General features: G+C 64.5%; 8 protein-coding genes and 1 non-coding gene across 9 annotated transcripts; 6 read left to right on the forward strand and 3 right to left on the reverse strand.

Moving 5' to 3' along the window:
- Positions 1–28: 28 nt before the first annotated feature.
- On the forward strand, positions 29–2,464 carry MJAP1_003110 (uncharacterized protein; the record flags this gene model as incomplete). Its single annotated transcript, XM_060267039.1, has 1 exon — positions 29–2,464. The coding sequence occupies one exon, from the start codon at positions 29–31 to the stop codon at positions 2,462–2,464; it is 2,436 nt and encodes an 811-aa protein (XP_060123022.1).
- A 1-nt stretch (position 2,465) lies between these two features.
- RIB5 (riboflavin synthase) lies at positions 2,466–3,313 on the reverse strand (the record flags this gene model as incomplete). Its single annotated transcript, XM_060267040.1, has 3 exons — positions 2,466–3,124; positions 3,147–3,275; positions 3,298–3,313. The coding sequence occupies 3 exons, from the start codon at positions 3,311–3,313 to the stop codon at positions 2,466–2,468; spliced, it is 804 nt and encodes a 267-aa protein (XP_060123023.1).
- A 45-nt stretch (positions 3,314–3,358) lies between these two features.
- MJAP1_003112 (uncharacterized protein) lies at positions 3,359–6,166 on the forward strand (the record flags this gene model as incomplete). The annotated part of the gene is made up of 4 exons (XM_060267041.1): positions 3,359–3,621; positions 3,644–3,710; positions 3,733–3,793; positions 4,128–6,166. 4 exons carry the CDS (start codon positions 3,359–3,361, stop codon positions 6,164–6,166), a joined length of 2,430 nt encoding a protein of 809 aa, XP_060123024.1.
- Positions 6,167–6,192: 26 nt separating this feature from the next.
- On the forward strand, positions 6,193–8,382 carry HDA1 (histone deacetylase; the record flags this gene model as incomplete). The annotated part of the gene is made up of 1 exon (XM_060267042.1): positions 6,193–8,382. The coding sequence occupies one exon, from the start codon at positions 6,193–6,195 to the stop codon at positions 8,380–8,382; it is 2,190 nt and encodes a 729-aa protein (XP_060123025.1).
- Positions 8,383–8,393: 11 nt separating this feature from the next.
- MJAP1_003114 (uncharacterized protein) lies at positions 8,394–9,771 on the reverse strand (the record flags this gene model as incomplete). Its single annotated transcript, XM_060267043.1, has 2 exons — positions 8,394–9,371; positions 9,394–9,771. The coding sequence occupies 2 exons, from the start codon at positions 9,769–9,771 to the stop codon at positions 8,394–8,396; spliced, it is 1,356 nt and encodes a 451-aa protein (XP_060123026.1).
- Positions 9,772–9,812: 41 nt separating this feature from the next.
- Positions 9,813–10,812, forward strand: MJAP1_003115 (uncharacterized protein; the record flags this gene model as incomplete). The annotated part of the gene is made up of 2 exons (XM_060267044.1): positions 9,813–9,826; positions 9,849–10,812. 2 exons carry the CDS (start codon positions 9,813–9,815, stop codon positions 10,810–10,812), a joined length of 978 nt encoding a protein of 325 aa, XP_060123027.1.
- Positions 10,813–10,825: 13 nt separating this feature from the next.
- MDM20 (mitochondrial distribution and morphology) lies at positions 10,826–13,335 on the reverse strand (the record flags this gene model as incomplete). The annotated part of the gene is made up of 3 exons (XM_060267045.1): positions 10,826–11,065; positions 11,088–11,200; positions 11,223–13,335. The coding sequence occupies 3 exons, from the start codon at positions 13,333–13,335 to the stop codon at positions 10,826–10,828; spliced, it is 2,466 nt and encodes an 821-aa protein (XP_060123028.1).
- A 32-nt stretch (positions 13,336–13,367) lies between these two features.
- Positions 13,368–14,691, forward strand: MJAP1_003117 (uncharacterized protein; the record flags this gene model as incomplete). The annotated part of the gene is made up of 2 exons (XM_060267046.1): positions 13,368–14,567; positions 14,629–14,691. 2 exons carry the CDS (start codon positions 13,368–13,370, stop codon positions 14,689–14,691), a joined length of 1,263 nt encoding a protein of 420 aa, XP_060123029.1.
- Positions 14,692–16,148: 1,457 nt separating this feature from the next.
- MJAP1_003118 lies at positions 16,149–16,247 on the forward strand. The gene has a single exon. It is a non-coding gene; the product is annotated as a tRNA-Leu (tRNA).
- Positions 16,248–17,155: the final 908 nt, after the last annotated feature.

Genomic DNA, 17,155 nt, shown 5'->3' on the forward strand with positions numbered 1-17,155 from the left:
TCGTGTTGCGTGTTGGGATCGCACGACGATGGCGTCCGAGGCGGGGACGGTGATCCACCATTCTGACGTGTCGACGCTTCCACCAGTATTCCAACCGGCGTGGAAGTCGCCCGAGAAGGCTCGCGATAGGTTTCTGGCCGCGGGTGGCGACTTTTTCTCACCGATGAAACTCGACCGCGTGTTTGAGCCGGCCGACGCGCCGTCGCCGCGCCCGTCCGCGTTTACCTTTCGCGCCCAGCCGCCGATCGCGGCGAGTACACCGATGGTAAATACGCGGCGCGTGTCCAAGGACGGTCCGCCACTCACGCCGGGGGGGGCGCACGTCCCGCTGCGCCTCGGCCTCCGTTACGATGCGCGCGTACGCGACGGCCTCGAGCAGCTCGTCGAGGAGCACGACATGCACGCAGACAAGTCGCAGGTGACCGACGTGAGCTCGCTGCAGAACGCGCGCCAGAGCAAGCGGCTGCGCATGCACTCGCGCGAAAATACCCCAACGTCCGCCCAGTGGGAGCCGCGCCAGCGCATCCCGATGGCCTACCGCAGCACCAACGCGGACGCGCACACCGGCGCGAGCGAGGTGGCGGCACGCGCGATCCGCGGAACGAGCCAAGAGACGCCACGCGCGATCCGTGGCGCAAGCACACAGGCGCCCCGCTCGATCCTGCGCTCCGCACAGCACCGTTTTGACTCGCCGTCGCGTTCGATTAGCTTTGCGGACGAGCGCACGCCCCGCGCCAAGGGGGGGCGCGCCGACCGTGAACTCGATACCCACATTACGCCGCGCACCGCGCGCCTCGAGCACGTCCTCGCCGAGCTCAACCTGCACAGCGAGTCGCCGCAGGCCCAACGCAAGGCCAACACGCCGGACCGCTCGCTCGGCGACCGCTCCGCGCTGAGCCAGGCGTCATTTCGCGTGACGCGCGAGCGCCTCGTCGAGCTGCTGACCGACGTCGCGCCGTGGGAGCCGGACTGGGCGCGGCTGCAGCGCGTCGATTTCCGCGCGCGCCGCCTCGAGTCGTGCATCGGCCTCGAGGACTATGTGCCGAACGCAGAAGAGGTGTGGCTCGACCATAACCGCGTCGCCTTTGCGATGGGTGTGCCTGCGTCGGTGCGCGTATTGACCGCGTCGAGCAACTGCATCACGGAGCTCGCGTCCTTTGCCCACCTGCATCGCCTCGAGGTGCTCGATGTGAGCGGCAACGAGCTCACGTCGCTCGCGCCGATCGCCGACTTGACGCACCTCGTCGAGCTGCGTGCGGCGCGCAACCAAATCACGCACCTGCACGGCCTCGAGCGCCTGGAGCGCCTGGAGGGCGTGGACGTTAGCGATAATCTCATTGGGGGGCGCGTCGACCTGGAAAAGATGCAGTGGCCGCGCATCGCGACGCTGCGTCTCGCGCGCAACGCGCTCGGGGATATTGAGGGCCTCGCGGCCCTCGGGGAGCTGCACACGCTCGACGTCGAGGACAATGCGCTGACGCGCCTCGCGATCGACCGGCGCATGCCGCAGCTGCGTGTGCTGCGCGTGAGCGGCAACGTGGGCCTGCGCCGCGTCGACGTCGCATGGACGCCGCGCGTGCGCACGCTGTACGCCGACCGCTGCAGCATCGCGAGCGTGCACGGCCTCGATAGCGCAAGCGAGCTGCAGCGCCTTTCGTTGCGGCAGCAGCATGTGCGCCTGCGTGCGCCGCTCGACAATCCCCCGTCGCTCCAGCGGCTCTTTTTGTCGGGCAATCCGCTGACTGGCGCCGATGTCTTGCGCATGGACGCGCCGAGCCTCGTCTATCTCGAGCTCGCCGGGTGCCAGCTCACGGCGATGGCGCCGCGCCTCCAGCGCCAGACGCCCGCGCTGCGTTCGCTCAACGTCGACCACAACCACCTCGCGTCGCTGCCGCGCCTCGACGCGTGGCCGCGTCTGAAGCGCGTGAGCTGCGTGGGGTGCCAGATTGGCACGCTCGAGGAGCTCGTACAGAGTGTCGCCGACCACCAGGCGCTATGCGTGCTCGACGCACGGACGAATCCCGCGACGCTCGGCTTCTACCCCCCGGTTCTCATCCCGGTCGGCGCCGAGCAGCCGGAAGACGAGATGCTGCCGCCGGTGCCGAATCCGGCGATCGTGCAGCCAGACACGGCGGCGGTGGCCGACGCGGCGCTTGCCGCAGAGCGCGCGGCGGCGCAGGCGCTCGCCGACCGCTCGCAGTTCCACAAGCGCACCATGCTCGTGCCGCCGCAGCCGAGCGCTGCGCCGCGCCACGCCGCGTCCGCGCCCCGTGCCACGGCGCTCTTTACGGCCGCCGACGAACGCTTCGCTGCGACACTTCCCGAGCCCATCGCACGGAAGCGCATCGTGTACCGTGGCCTGTGCGGCATGGCGTGCCCGACGCTCACATGGCTCGACGGTCTCGAGCTCGCCGAGGCGGACGTGGACGTGGCCGAGCGGTATTTGAAACAGGCAGATATGTAGACTACGAATGGGACACACGGCGCACCGCGCGCTCCACAACACGGTCGAGCATCGTGGAGCTCAGCACACCATCCGCGCCGGCGGACGCGTCGAGGCGCTGGAACTGGCCGAGGATCGAGCGGTAGACGTACTTGCCAACCATGTCGAACTCGATATTGATCCGTGCGCCGATGCTCTTTTTCGGGAGCGCAATGTGCTCCTGGGTGTGGGGAATGAGCATCACGGTGAACTCGATCGTCTCGTGCGGCGGCGTGCCGTCCTCTTTTCCGCTCAGCGCACCGCCGTTGGGCGGCGAGACGTCGATCAGCGTGAGGGACGCGCCGTCGAGCGTCACAAAGCCTTTCGGCACAAGGTAGGGCGAGAGCGTCGACGGCAGCGGAAGCGTCTCTTTGCCTTCGCTCGGCACCTCGTACAGCAGGCGCAGTGTCAGCGTCTGCGCAGACTCGTTCGGCTCGATCGACTGCAGCGTCGCCACCGTGTCGACGTGGCCCTGGACAATGTGCCCACCGAAGCGCGTGTGGGGCGCCATGGCGCGCTCACAGTTCACGCCGTCGCCCACGCTCAGCGCACCAAGGTTCGTGCGGAAGAGCGTCTCGGGCGCAATGTCCACCTTGAACCAGCCCTGCGGCGTGTCAAAGTGCGTCACAGTGAGGCACACGCCTATATCAGCACGATCACCTACCGTTCACGGCGATGCTGTCGCCAATGTGGCAGTCATCGAGGATCGACGCGACGTCGCCGATCGTAATTGCATAGGAGCCGCTCTCGGCGTCCTTCGGCACCACCTCGGTGATGCGCCCAATCGTCTCCACTGCGTCAGCTACCCCACGTACCCAGGCCAGTGAACATGGTCGAGAGCACGCCCGATCGATCTGCACGTGACTCTCTTCTGCCATGCCGCGCATCCGGACGAGCCGTACGCGCCCGCCGCCCGAGGGGTTCGAGGACATTGAGCCGATCCTCGAGGAGTATGAGACGAAAATGCGCGACGCAGAGAACGATCCGCACGAGGGCAAGCGCAAGGCCGAGTCGATTTGGCCGATCATGCGCATTACACACATGCGCTCGCGCTACATTTACGACCTGTACTACAAGCGCGAGGCCATCAGCCGCGAGCTGTACGACTGGCTCCTGGAGCAGCAGTATGCGGATGCAGCGTACGTCGTCCTACTCACACAGATTGATTGCCAAGTGGAAGCGCTCGGGGTACGAAAAGCTGTGCTGCGTGCGCTGCATCCAGTCGAGGGTACGTCGCTCTACTTACGCAGGACATGAATTACGAGGGATCGACGTGCATCTGCCGCGTGCCCAAGGCGCAGCTCCGGCCGGGTACGTTTGTCGAGTGTGTCCACTGTGGTATGTTTACTGAGCTGACGCAGGTTGCCGTGGATGCAGTTCGTCGGATTGATAGTGCTATAGGCGTACATGTATATCAAACGCACAGGCTAGCAGAGACTGCCTCCTGTCGCCGCTTGCCACCCCCTCGGACCAGCGCTTGGCACCCGACGACGATCTTCTCCACATGCGCCAATTTGGCAGATTCGCCGAAAGGACGACCTCCACAAGTAACATCTCACCCGCCGCGACCATAACACGATGGCAAGTGGAGCTACGGCGAGCGGCGTGCCGCCAGCCGATGCCAACCCCAGCACAAGTCAAGCAGAGGATGCCGAGGGTGGAAATGGGCCTTCGTCAACATCTGTGCCTGCTGCCGTACAGTCGAATGAGCAGTGGATGATGCGCCTGAACCGCGAAGGTCTGCCGATCTGCAAAGACCTGCACGGCCTGTACACGACGATGCTAATCTCGCTGTGCGACCGCTGGCCCGACTGGCGGTACAGCCTTGCGTTTGTCCTCCCTGCCGTGGTGCAGCGCATGCAGGCGCTGCAGTTTGTGCAGATCGTTCGCGACTCGGCCGGCGGCTTGCACAACATGCTCTCGCTGAGCCAGGTCAAGACGTCGTTTATTATGAGCACGGATACGGCGTGGCGGATATGCCAGGCGTTCCTAGACGCGGGCCTCCTCGAACGTGCCCAGCGCACGGACGGCGACGTATACGCCCCGACGCCCAAGGGCCTGCACCTGGTCGACCGCTTCGTGACGCGCCACGGTATCGCGACACGATCGGTGAGCAATCTGCTAAACATGCACCCCGTCTGTGACAAGCTCCTGTTTCTGGAGCGTGATGACCAGGACGACGTGCTGCTGAGTGATAATGTCGTACGGATTGTCTTTCACCGTCTCGTGGGCCTCACGCCGCGGCGTGAGGAGCCGAGCGCGCTCGGCCTTGCATTAGAGACGACGCAGGCGCGCGACGCGACAGGTCAGGCGTACGAGACCGCGTGCTTTGCTTCGATCGATGCGCTCTTGTGGCTCGTCAACTACACGACGCTCGTCTCGCTCGACGAGGCCGCGATTCTCTGTGCACACATGATCCGCCTCGGCTGGATCGAGGCAGAGCTCGGCATGCCGCCCGAGCACTCGAGCCGCGTCGCAACAGTGCGTGTGGACGACGAGCTGCGGATGGATGGCGCGGCAGGCGAGGGCACGTTTGTCGAAGGAGAGGTATACCATATTACCGAGAGGGGCGCGAGCGTCGCGTGGCACGTCGACTGGGACGAGGCCGTGCTCTCGAATAATGCCCCGCCGCGGCCACCGACGTCCATGTCGGATGCACAAAAGGCGCACGAAATGCACGCCGTTTCGCCGCGTCTCGACGCATTCGAGCTGTACGGCGCGTACGCGAATCAGCCCGGCGCGGTGTCGCCCGCCACGTCGCCAATCCAGGGTATGTCGCCGTACATGGGCATGTCGCCCTTGCCGCACACGTCGCCGCTGCCGCGCCCGTCGCCATTGCCGCGGTCGACGGCGCTGCCGAAAGAAAAGACGGCACCGAGCTCGACGCTGCGGCCCGACGCAGCGACGGGGCTCGGCCTCAAGCTCGGCGGCGATGCACCCGGAGCGGCACAGACGCACGACGCGCCCCAAGGGACCAGCACGGTGCGTGCAGCTCCTGCGATGCCCGAGGCGGCCGCGACGCCTGCACCGGCGGTGCCTGCCGCGGCGGCACCTCCGCCTGCAGCCACTGCAGTACACACACCGGCCGCGGCACCTGCGGCCGCAACACACACACCGGTCGCTGCGCCTGCGGCCGCTGCGCGTGCCGAAGACCCCGGCTCGCTCGCATACATCCTACACGACCCCAAGCTGCGCCGCGCCTTTTCTGCATTCCTTTCTACGGGTAACGCCGCGCTCCCTCTGCAGTTCTGGTGCGAAATCGAGTGGTTCCGCAACGACTGCCGCGTCGCGTCGAGCGGCCAGACGCCGCAAGAGCCGGCCGATGCCGTGGCCGAGCTCCCCTCGCGGGCCCCCGAGGCGCGTGCCAGCGTCGATGGCCCCAAAGAGCGTGCAGCGCTGCGGCCCGTGCTCGAGACGCGCGCGCGCACGCGCATCGCGCCGTTCCTGACCCCCGAAGCGGTCGCCGAGCTGCGGATCGGGGAGCTGGACGCACTGACCAAGGTGCTCCAGGCGTACACAGAACCCACGCATCGCGCGTTGCCCGGCACAACCGAGGCCGCTCGCGAGAGCGAAGTGCAGCTTGCCCAGCTGCTTGTGCAGTGCGCCGCGGCGCAGAAGCTGGTGTACAACCGCCTCGCCGACGTGCCCCGCAAGCAGTTTTTGGCCGCGCGCGGCGAATTGTAATGTAGCCCGATCGATTTTCCTCCACCATGGCGGATCGCGCACCGAACGCGACGCCGCCGGCGCTGTCGGCAGCCGCCGAGCCTGTGCTCATAGCCGAAGCCGAGGCGATGTTGGACGGCCCCGACGGCCTCGAGCAGGTCGTGCCGGGCGACCTGTGGCCGCCGGCCGCCGGCTTTGCGCCGGCCACTCCGCTGGACGTGCCGGCGCCGTCCATCCCTACGCCAGAGCGCTTTGCGGACGCGCTCGCGTCCGAGGTGCTGCCAATGGATCCTCTTGCGCTGCTGCCGGAGGATACGGTGCCGCCGGCTCGGGGGACGGGTCTCGTGTATGACCCCCGCATGATGCTGCATGCAACGCCCGCGATCGGCGAGTCGCATCCGGAGCGCCCCGAGCGCATTGCCAAGATCTTTGGCCTGCTCGAGCGCCACGGGTGCGTGGCGCGCATGGTGCGCATTCCCTCGCGCGAGGCTCTGCGCTCGGAAGTCGCGCTCGTGCACAATGCCGAGCTCTGGGACGAGTTTGAAGAAACCGTGCGCATGCCCCTCGACCAGCTGATCCTCTACTCGCGGCAGCTCGAGGCCAAAGCGTCACTCTACCTGAACCAGCACTCGACCTTTAGCGCGCGCATTTCGTGCGGCAGCGTCATCGAGATGTGCCACGCGGTCGCGACGCGGCGCGTCCGCAACGGCTTTGCCGTCGTCCGTCCTCCGGGGCACCACGCCGAGCCGAACTGTGGCACAGGCTTTTGCCTGTACAACAATGTCGCGGTCGCCGCCGCGTCGCTCCTGGCGAATCCCTCACCGGTGGACCCGGTGAAGCGCATCATGATTGTGGACTGGGACGTGCACCACGGCAACGGCACGCAGCGGGCGTTTTGGAACAACCCCAGCGTGCTGTACGTCTCGCTGCACCGGTACGAAAACGCGTCGTTCTACCCCGGCACACCGTATGCGAACTTTGACATGGTCGGCGGCCCCGATGCCGAAGGCACGTCGCTCAACGTGCCGTGGCCGTGCGGCGGCATGGACGACGCCGACTACCTGCACGCCTTCCAGCGCTGCATCATGCCGGTCGCCTACGAGTTTGCGCCAGACATGGTGATTATCAGCGCCGGCTTTGACGCGGCCGAGGGCGACTTGCTCGGCGGCTGCCACGTCTCGCCGGCGGGATATGCGCACCTCACGCACCAGCTTGCGGCGCTCGCCAACGGGCGCCTGGTCGTCGCGCTCGAGGGCGGCTACGACCTGGATGCGATTGCGAACTCGGCATTGGCCGTGACGCGCGTCTTGCTCGGCGACGCGCCGCCGATGCTCGCACCGGGGCAGGCGTGCAGCTCGGCAGGCGCCGATACCGTGGCGCGCGTCGTGCGGACGCAGGCGCGCTACTGGCGTAACCTCGCCGCGGACCAGGTGCCGCATGCGCCCCAGCTCGACGCGCGCGACGTGCTGGCCGCGCAGCGGTCCGCGTCGCTCTGGGCAGCGCACCGGATGGTGCCGCTGCCTGCGATACCCGCCGAGTCTCTCGCAGCGAACCAGGTGGTGTGCTCTCCGTCGCTGATGGAGGCAAAGAGCACGGTGCTGCTGGTGTACGTCCACGACTCGGCTCCGATCCACGTATCGGACGCGCTCCTCGACGGCGACTATGCAAACGAGCCGGCGGTGCACTTTGCGGATGCGAGCGCATTTGTAGCGCACTGGGCGTCAGAGCGCGGGTATGCGGTGGCAGATATGAACACGCGCGCGACGCTGCCAGTGCGCTCGCTGCGCAACCGCGACCACGACAGGGCAATGCCGCGCACGAGCGAAGGTGTGCTCAAGAGCAACCTCGCCGAGCAGCTGCTTTATGTATGGGACAATTTCCTGGCGCTCAGTCCCGCGAAAAAGGTCGTGTTTGTCGCACAGGGCACGGGGTGCGATGCGGTGGTGCAGCTGATTGCGCGGCGCGTCGTGCAGGAGCGCATCGCTGCCATGGTCCAGCTCATGGCATACAACCCCATTCCGCTCGTGCCAAAAGGGCGGCAGGAGCTCAAGGCATGGTACTTTGCGCACTCGCTTGTCGTGTGCCCACGGGAGCATCCGCTGTATGCGTGGGGCGAGCAGTCGGCATCGGGGAAGCGACTGGGGCATACAGTGCGTGCGGACGAGGCGAGCGCTGCGGATTTGCTGCCGGCCGTATGGGGCCAGGTGGAACGGTTTGTAGAGGAAAAACTGGCCTAGTGTTGTACGCGTTATGTTGGCTCGCGCTTGATCGATGGGGAGGGGGGAGAGGGTGCGGTGCGAGGGGCATCGTTGGAGGAGGCCGTTGGGTGCACAGGTGCTTCCAGTGGCTGGGGCTCGGATGCACTCGGATGGTTGCGTTCGGGTGCTTCTTGCTTAACTGCAGTGGCATGCTCAGAGCTCTCGGCTTTTGTGCCAAGCTCTTGCTGCGAGCCCTCGTCCTTGGGCATCTCTTCCTTGGTTCCTCCTTTCTTTTCGCCCTCCTGTGCCACCCTTTCGGCCTCTTCTCCTCCCTGCGGCCACCCAAATGCCTCCGATGTCCGCCGCAGCTTGAGAATGTGGTCCAGGTACAGCGTCCCGCGCTTGCCCCACTCGCCGCCGGTCTCGGGCCGGAACTCGGTATAGAGTCCGTATGCGGCCTTGTGCAGTGCCTCTGCCGAGTGCTCCGCCTCATCCTCTGCACTCGTCCGCCATTCCTTGTCGACGTACGAGCTCGCAAGCAGCATCATGGCGCCCATGACCTGCGGCAGTGTCTGAAACATCGACTTGCGCAGGTATTCGAATGCTTTGGACGGCGGCACGATTTGGCCGCCGTGCAGGCCGCGGTACCGGCCCGAGCGCAGGCAGATGACCGGGATCGTGACGCCCATAAACTCGATATGCGGCTGGTTTGCACTGACGGTCGCCGACGGCGCCTTGGCAATGCGCCCCAGCGACTGGGCACGCGCGGTCGCCGTAGTACTTACGTAGCACTGTGCGAGGCTCAGTGCCTCGGCAGCGGCAAAGCCCATATACTGCAGCACGACGACGCACCATGCGGTGAGTACCGGCGCACGGTTTACGACGACATGCCGCCCTTGGAGCGACGCCTCTTCGAGGACAGGGTAGAACGCAAAGTGCCCTTCGTCCTCGTCGTGCCGCTGTGGCGCGTCGCCCCAGTCGCGGCGCAGCGCCTCTTCACGCTGCTGTTTCTGGCGGTTTCCCGCACGCTGCATAAGTGCTGGAACGTACCTCGGCGTGGCTCAGGCCCACGATCTCCGTCTCGGCGCTCGACGTACCGAGCGTCTGGAGGACGCGCACGAGCTTGTCGCGTGTCGCGCTCGTTCCTCCGACACCAAGCTCCTCAAGCTCGGGCGCAGACACACGGCTGAGGCGGGCGCGCGTCGTACACTTTCCCTTGACAAGGTTGCGCACGGTCTGCATGGCATCGACGACGCTTTGGCCACCCAGCGTATGTAGGGCGTGGATCAACCGCGGCATCGGCAGGACCTCGTCGCCGTCTATACGCTCTCCTCCTTCATTCCGCTTCGGCAGCTCGGACGAGGTGCGTATGCGCTTGAGCAGCGCCGCGGCGCGCTCCTCATGCGTCGCCTCGCGCTTCAAGGGCATGGTCTGTGCCGCCACCGATTAGTAAGCCAACCGCCGCTTCGATGGCCGTGACGGGGTACGTCGCCCAACTTACGCAGCACGGCACGGATCCCCACGCTGGGCCCGAATGCCTTGGGATCGGTCGCGACGCATCTTCAGACGCAACATGGCGCACAATCACTCGGCCCGTGGCGCCTGCGATTTCGCCCGTATCGCACGGTCCGTGGGTCGCATTCGGAAGAGCACACCAAAGGGTTGCGTGCCGAGCAACCTGCCGACGACCTGCGCCGCCAGCGGCGCGTAATGTGGGAGGTGACAGACGCGGCGCAACCAAAGGCCGTGTTTCTCCTGTTCGAGGACGCGGCGATGCCGACACGGGCGGAAATGCGCGCGACGTCGAGCGAAGGACACAGCCGCTGGCACGCTCACGTCGTCAGCGCCGAGTTTGCGACGCTTCTGCGCCATGCGAATCTTCCCGGGCCGCTCGGCACGCCAGCAGGTACGCTGGGCCCGGGTGCGTGGATGCAGCGCGGCGCCAATATCGCATTCGACGGCCTCTCGTTCCGGATACGCTTGGGGCAGGCGCAGGCGTCGCTCCTCGGTACCGCGCCCGAGCAGGAAGTGGTGCTGAGCATCGGCAACGTCATTGTCGGCGCAGACCGTGTTGTAGGCGGCATTGTCGAGATCCAGTACCTGCCATTGACGCGGCTCTCTCCGAGCTCGTCGTTGCTTGGCTCGCTGCTGGTCGCGCTCTTGCCGCCGAATCTCGTGCCGCTGCTTACACCGGTGCCTGCGCCCGCGCATGAGCTGATTCTCCCGAGCTCGGTCGTGCCGCGCACGATGCTAGCGCCGTCGCAGCTCGAAGAGGTCGTCCCGGCCAGCACGAGCGAATGGCGCAACGCGTCTCAAGGCCGCCAGGCACCGCAAAACCCCGAGGCTTTTCCGCCGTGGGACGACGAGCCGAACTACACCCCGGATGTCGTGGGGTGGACCGGCGTCGAGCCCCGCCGGCGCATGGCATTTGTATACCTGACCATGCTTCGTGCCGAAGGCCTCGCGTGATGTACTATAGAACCTACATGTAGTTCTTGCATGCGCTCTGGTACAGGAGCTGCACGTCTCTTACTGCCTCGGCGCGGTCGGCAGCAATACGGGGAATCAGCGCACGGATCGCATCGACGACTGGCGCAGGCGCCTCGGTGCCGGTAAAGTACGGCTCGACGCTGACCGGGAGCTCGTCGGCAGCGAGCTTCGCGAGGGTCTGGTGCGCCGAGGTGAGGTGAGGCAAGGAGTCGGCCAGGACCGTGTCGAGGTTCTGTGTGAGAAGAGCGACGTACCCATCCCTTGCGCTCCGCGAGGATCTCGAAAATGCGCAGGCCCTCGATGCCGATCCAGGCAGTGTGCAGCGCATCAAAAGCGCTCGGCACTTGGCCAAGCGTCGTGGCAATGGCTGGGTCAGAAGCGAAACGTACCTTGGTAGAACGTGGTGGCGGCCACCGCCTCGGGCTGCTCGGCACGCAGCGTGCGGGCCAGGGCGACCAGTGCGTGCTCAGCCTGGGTAAGCTCGTCTTTGGCGTCAACGCTGCTCGGCGGCGCAATATCCAGCACGAGCGTTACGACCTCGAGCAGGCTCACGATCGCCGCCGACGCACGCCGGGGGCGGCCGTCGATCGTCTGCTGGATCGGCGCCCAGTGCGCCTTGTTATAACACGGGAGGAGCGACGTGTCGCGCTGGTCGCTAAACGAGCTCTTCTTCGCAATGTCCAGCAGGCGCTCGACCGCCTTGATGGCCCGCGTGCGCTGCGTCGCGTCCAGCTCTTGGTCGATGATCTCGCCGCGGATCAGGTCGAGCTTGACCAAGGCGCGCGTCACAGACGTTTCGAGGCGGTGCCCAAACTCGCACAGACTGGCGATCTGGGAAAACTTGTTGTTAGAAAACGCTTGGCCGATGACTTCCGGCAGCTCGCTGTCGCTCTGCCCGTAAAACTTGGCCATGTGATCCGACCACTCGTTCTCCATCACCGGGCCAAGTGCGCCGCCAAACGCTGCGTTACGTTCGAGACCGATGTGCGACGCGGTATCGAACTGCACCGCCTTGAGGCCCAGGACGGTGTACTGCGCGAAAGCAAGCTTCATCGCACCCAGCTCCTGCAAGAGGCGAATAAAGAGCATGCGCAGGCGGTAGCCACGCGGACTCTCTGCAACGCCGTACGAGGCAATCGCCGCTGCGCACAAATGCGTCGGCACATCCGCCGCGGTGAGCGACATGTACGACGCCAGCAACGCGAGGTCGTCGCCCGTTTGCATTTCCGTGTCTGGCAGACGCGCAAAGCGCAGCGACGTGACGTACTCGTTGAGGAGCCGGCCGGCAGCCACTTGCTTGCCATGCGGCTCGAGCAGGTACTTGATTTTTTCCGCATTGACGCAGCGCACAATGCCGTCCTCGGACGTGAGCGGCGGCTTCTTTTGGAGCGCAGCCGCGAGGAATGCAGTGCGGTCCCCGTCACTCAGCTCGCAAAGGTAGGGGTACAGGTCTTCAAAGCACGTCGCCTTGGTCGAGAACTGCACATAGTACTTGGCGAGCAGCTTGTCAAAGACGGCGCCGCGCTTGGCGAGGTACGCAGTCGAGAGCTTGGCGGCATTCGCCTGGCAGTACATTTCGAGCACGCCCAGGAACGAGCCACGGTCTGCCCACTTGTCCTTCTCGGCCGCATCCACCAGCACGGCCAGGTCGGCGTCATGCAGCGCCTCGGACGCCTGCGTAGCCAACGCGACCAGCATGCGGATGTACAGAGAAATCACCGCCCAGTTGCGGTCGCCGGCCACGATGCGCGCACGGCAATCGTCCGCGACGCTGCCCAGGTCGCCATGCGCCTCCCACGCCTCGCGCAAGAGGAACTGGATACCGAGACTGTTTTCAGCAAGGCGCTTCGGCACCGGCTCTTGCATCATAGCAAGTGCCTGGCCGAGGTGCGCTTTGCCTAGCAAGAGGTGGAAACGAAGGTAGAGCGAGAGCGTCTCTTCTGTAAACGTCGACTCGTCGACCGGGTTCTCGTTCAAAAGACGCAGCGCGACCTGTAGCGCGAGCGTCGAGCCGGGCGGCTTGAGCTGCTGCGACTGCAAGACGGCGACCTGCATGTACCGCCAAAAGTCCGTTTTGTCTTTCGAAGTGCGGTACTGTTTCAGGAGGAACTGCTGCGCGCGCTGCAGCATGCCGCCTTTTACGAGCGTCAGGAAGGCGTCTTCGGCGAGCTCCTGGTTCTTCGGCTGCGCCTGGCTCGCGAAAATGTACAGGTCCGCGAGCTTTTGCTCCATTCCAACAAGCGGCATGACAAACGACAGCGGCGCAAGCACACCCGCATCGATGTTGCCGCGCAGCAGCACCTCGATCTCGTTGCGTGCATCGTCGATCCGGCCCAAGCGCACCAGCGCAATCGATCGAAGCGCACTCGCAAGAGGCAGCGGACCCTTCTTTAGCAAAACATCCGCCTTGGTCAGCGCCAGGGAATCATTCCCTGTCTCGAGCGCATTGTAAATGTCCGAGCACCGGTACTGGTCCAGCACGTTCCCTTTGCCGGAGACCATGCCAAAAGTGGAGGGAGTGGAGAACTTCCAGCATGGACGGCAGCGATACCTCGCTGTCGCTCCCAAGCCCTCGGCGGCTGGCCGGCACGCGCCTCGACTCGAGTCCACGCGCGGTGATGGACTCGCCGACGCTGGTCGTGCGTACGCAACAGAATCGGGGGGAAGCGCTGCCCGAGTGCTCGTCGCCGCTCTTTCTGGGCGAGCAGCCCAGCTCGCCGAGCCCCGCGTCGCCACGGCCCGCGCGCGTGCGGCGCCCACGTCTCACAGCACAGGAGCGCGCAGAGAATCAGGCCGAACGCGTGCGGGCGCTGGCCGAGCGCCAGCGATGGCGCGATGCGAACCGTATCCGCCAGCGGCGCGCCGATACCATGCAGGACCTGCACGTCCGCGTTGACGCGTCGCTTGTGCATGGCGCACTCGCGCCTGTGATGAGCGACCTGCGCGAAAAGATGGAGGCGGATGGCGCACAACTACATACGATTGCCGCGTCGCTCACCGCACAGACCTCGCCGGCGTTTGGACGCGTCGCGTTTGAGCGCAAAGTGCGGTCCGAGTACGACGCGATCCAGAAGCTATGGGCGCCGCTCGACGAGGAGCATACACTGCGTGAGTCGACACTTTTGCATATTTGCACTGCTGCTGAGTTCCTTGCAGCCATGGAGGACCAGAGCCTCGTGTTGCGTATCCAAGCGCCGCTTCCGACAGTCGGCGCCGACGTGCTGCAAGACGGGCCGCCGCGCCACGTCCTCGTTCTCCTTGGACTCGATACCCATTTAAAGCAGCGGCGGACTGCACAGAACCGGGCATACACAGAAAGTATCCGGCAGCGTATGCAGTCGGGCGGCGCGCCGCTGCGTCTGCCGAGCGAAGAGAGCGTGCGGGCAGAAATTGATCGCGTCCTGCTGCAACTGCAGATGCTACATGCATGCCACGTCGTGCGCATTCCGGCGCTATCCGATGCGGTCGACTGGCTGCACTCGATTGCATGCGACGTATCCATCCGGCCATACAAGCTCTTGGAGCGGGCGAGCACCGCGCCGATCCGCGCATCGCGTACGATTACCGGTACATCGAATCTCGCCACGTTCCAGGGGATGCTCGAGCAGATCCCGCGATGCACTGCACCGGCGACTTATGCCATCACCGCAAAATACCCCACCTTTCGTGCGCTGATGGAGGCATATGCCGTGTGCACACCCGAGCAAGGCGCCGTGCTCCTTGCTCCACTCGAGGTACGTGGCTCTTCTAACGCAGTGCCGAAGCGGACGCAGCTCGCGCCATCTTGGGCCACAGCTTTCCAAGCGCATCTATGAGGTGATGACGTCGCTCGATGGGAGCATGTCGGTAGAAAACTAAGAAGGAGGTACATACAGCGGCGCACCCGCCTCACCGAGGTGCAGAAACGTCGCGGGGTAGCGTACGCGAAACGAGGCAGGCACAACGGCTTCCGATGCGGTGCGTGCCATTTTTGCTTCCGAGAAATATGTCTCGGCGCGGTCGAGTACTTGGCGGTCCTTGGCCGAGAAGCCGGTTGCGATGCGGTCGACGTATGTGCCTTCGGTCTGCAGGACGTAGCCGGGCATGGGCGGCGGCGCCTCCCAGCCGTATAGATTGGAAAAGGATTCTTGGAGCTCGTACCGGAACGACTCCTGTGGCGTGCTGTGCGTCTGGCCACGGTCCGTCCACGCGCCACGCAACTCGCGCGGCCAGCCCCCGGTGAACATGGCCGAGTTGAGCCGTTCGCGGTCTTCGGGGGTGAGCGATTGGGGGGCGGACGGCGAGCCTGCGCTGAGCCAGCAGATGTCAAAGCGCACCATTGCCGACGCGCCCATCTCTTCCAGCAGAGCGCCCTCTCCTTCTGCATCGAGTTGCTGAAAGAATGGGCGCAGACGCGACGCCATAATATCGGTGGGCCGGTAGGAAAACTTGCGAGTATCGTAGCGTAGGTACGTCACGCCCGGCGTCCAGTCAGTATTAGTAGGAGCCGAGCTCGTCTCGACCGATGCATCGGCAGATTGGACGAGGTAGGTGTGCAGAAAACTGCCGGGACTCGTGCTTCCAGCGCACAGCGGTTCGAGAACGTCGATGGGCATCGGAAGACCGGTCAGCTCGCTCTGTGGGTCGATACCGATAATGTGTAGATGCCGTAGGCGTCGGCGCAGGTTTGGAGCACATTCCTTCCACGCCTGGGGAACTGCGTACGCCCCTCGCGGGCTAGACGCACTGGGATACGGGGGAAAGAGGGAGCGCAAGAGCGTCTCGTTTCCGTTGTACACGAGTTTTAGGCTTACGGGCGACACGCTTGGGAGCGAAGCAGAGAATGCCTGCATCTCTGCACTGCCCAAGGACAGTACGTCGACATTGGGAAACAGCGAGAGGAATTCGTGCTCGCTGACCATGTCTTTCTTTTCATCGTCCGAGAGGCTGCTCAGGTACGAAAGCAGGTCAGTCTCTGGCATTTCCGTGTCAATAAAGAGGTGGCGGGTATACCAAGTCGGCTTCTGGCCCGGGATAGAGAGCCACGTTTCGTTGCTGTGCTGCAGCGTGTGTAACATGCGCAAGAGGTTGGCCAAGGCGTGGATCGACTCGATGGCTAGTGTACTCCATCGTGTGCTTTTCGTGCACTCACACGCCTGGTGCGAGACATAAGCAAGAGTGTGTGCCGTTTTTGGATCCCCAGAAGCGGCCTCAGCAAAGATCCATTGCAGCAGCTCGGAAGGGAGCATGATGCATGGTCGTCGATAAGCAGCGCACGGACGTCCAATATCCAGTTGCAGATGTAAGCACAGAACGACCACTACGGTGATCGAATTGGCAGGGTAGCAAAGTGGTCTAATGCAGCGGCCTTAAGCAGCCGAGTGTTTTACGCTCGTGAGATCCGCCATTCGCGGGTTCGAACCCCGCCCTTGCCAACTTTTTAGAGCTGCACCTGAATGCGCCTATAGGGCCCCGGTTGGTGGAGGGCACAGGCTCCACACGAAGCAAGCGCTAGTACGTGCCAAACTGCATCAGCGGAGGGTACGTACATGCTTTTGCTGCGACGCGGGGGGTAGACGTTAGCGGCGCAAGGTCCTCAAAAGTGAGCTGTCGCGTCTGGGTCGACTGTGCAAGGAGCCGCATGTAGAGGAAAAAGTCCTGAGTTTCGGCTTGGAGAGAGAGGTGCTCGGCTGGATCCGATTCGTCCAGAGATACTGCATGAGGCGTAGCACGTACAATTGAATCCATTTTGCACTGATGTATCCGTTTCAAGGCCGGGGGCAAGCGAGCGCTGGGGGCTCAGAAGAGGTGTAGACGGCCTGCGGGGACTCCGCCACGAGCCACTCTCACGCGGCATTCGCACATCATTCAAGGAATCTCGAGAAAGGTCGGGCGAGGGCAGGGATCCGGCAGCAGCTTGCACAACGCTTGCATACGCACTGGAAAAACTTTCGATGCGAGAATCGGATCGAGGAACTGGCGTCGACATTTCAATGCGGGTCTCGCCGAGATGACTCCAAGGAAAGAGCGCTTGCGCATCGTCGTATACTGCACTCGAGTCTTGTGCACGCCCAACCTCGGGCGAGGGGGGAATATCGCTCAGTTCGGGAACAGGCGGCAGATCGAACGTTTCGACGCACATCGGCTCAGGCACTTGGCGCTCCGATGCCCATTGGTCTTTGCTCGTTTGTGTACACTGCGCAAAGTGACGCTCTAAAACCCCAAGCCGGCGCCCGATCGTGTTTTTCCATAAAGGGTGCAGGTGTATGCTCGACATTTGGCTCAAGACATCCACAGGGTCGCAGGAGACAGGAGAGATGGACGGGTACCACGCGGCGAGGCG

This window comes from Malassezia japonica, chromosome 5, assembly GCF_029542785.1.
Source record: "Malassezia japonica chromosome 5, complete sequence".
Classification (NCBI taxonomy): Eukaryota; Fungi; Basidiomycota; class Malasseziomycetes; order Malasseziales; family Malasseziaceae; genus Malassezia; species Malassezia japonica.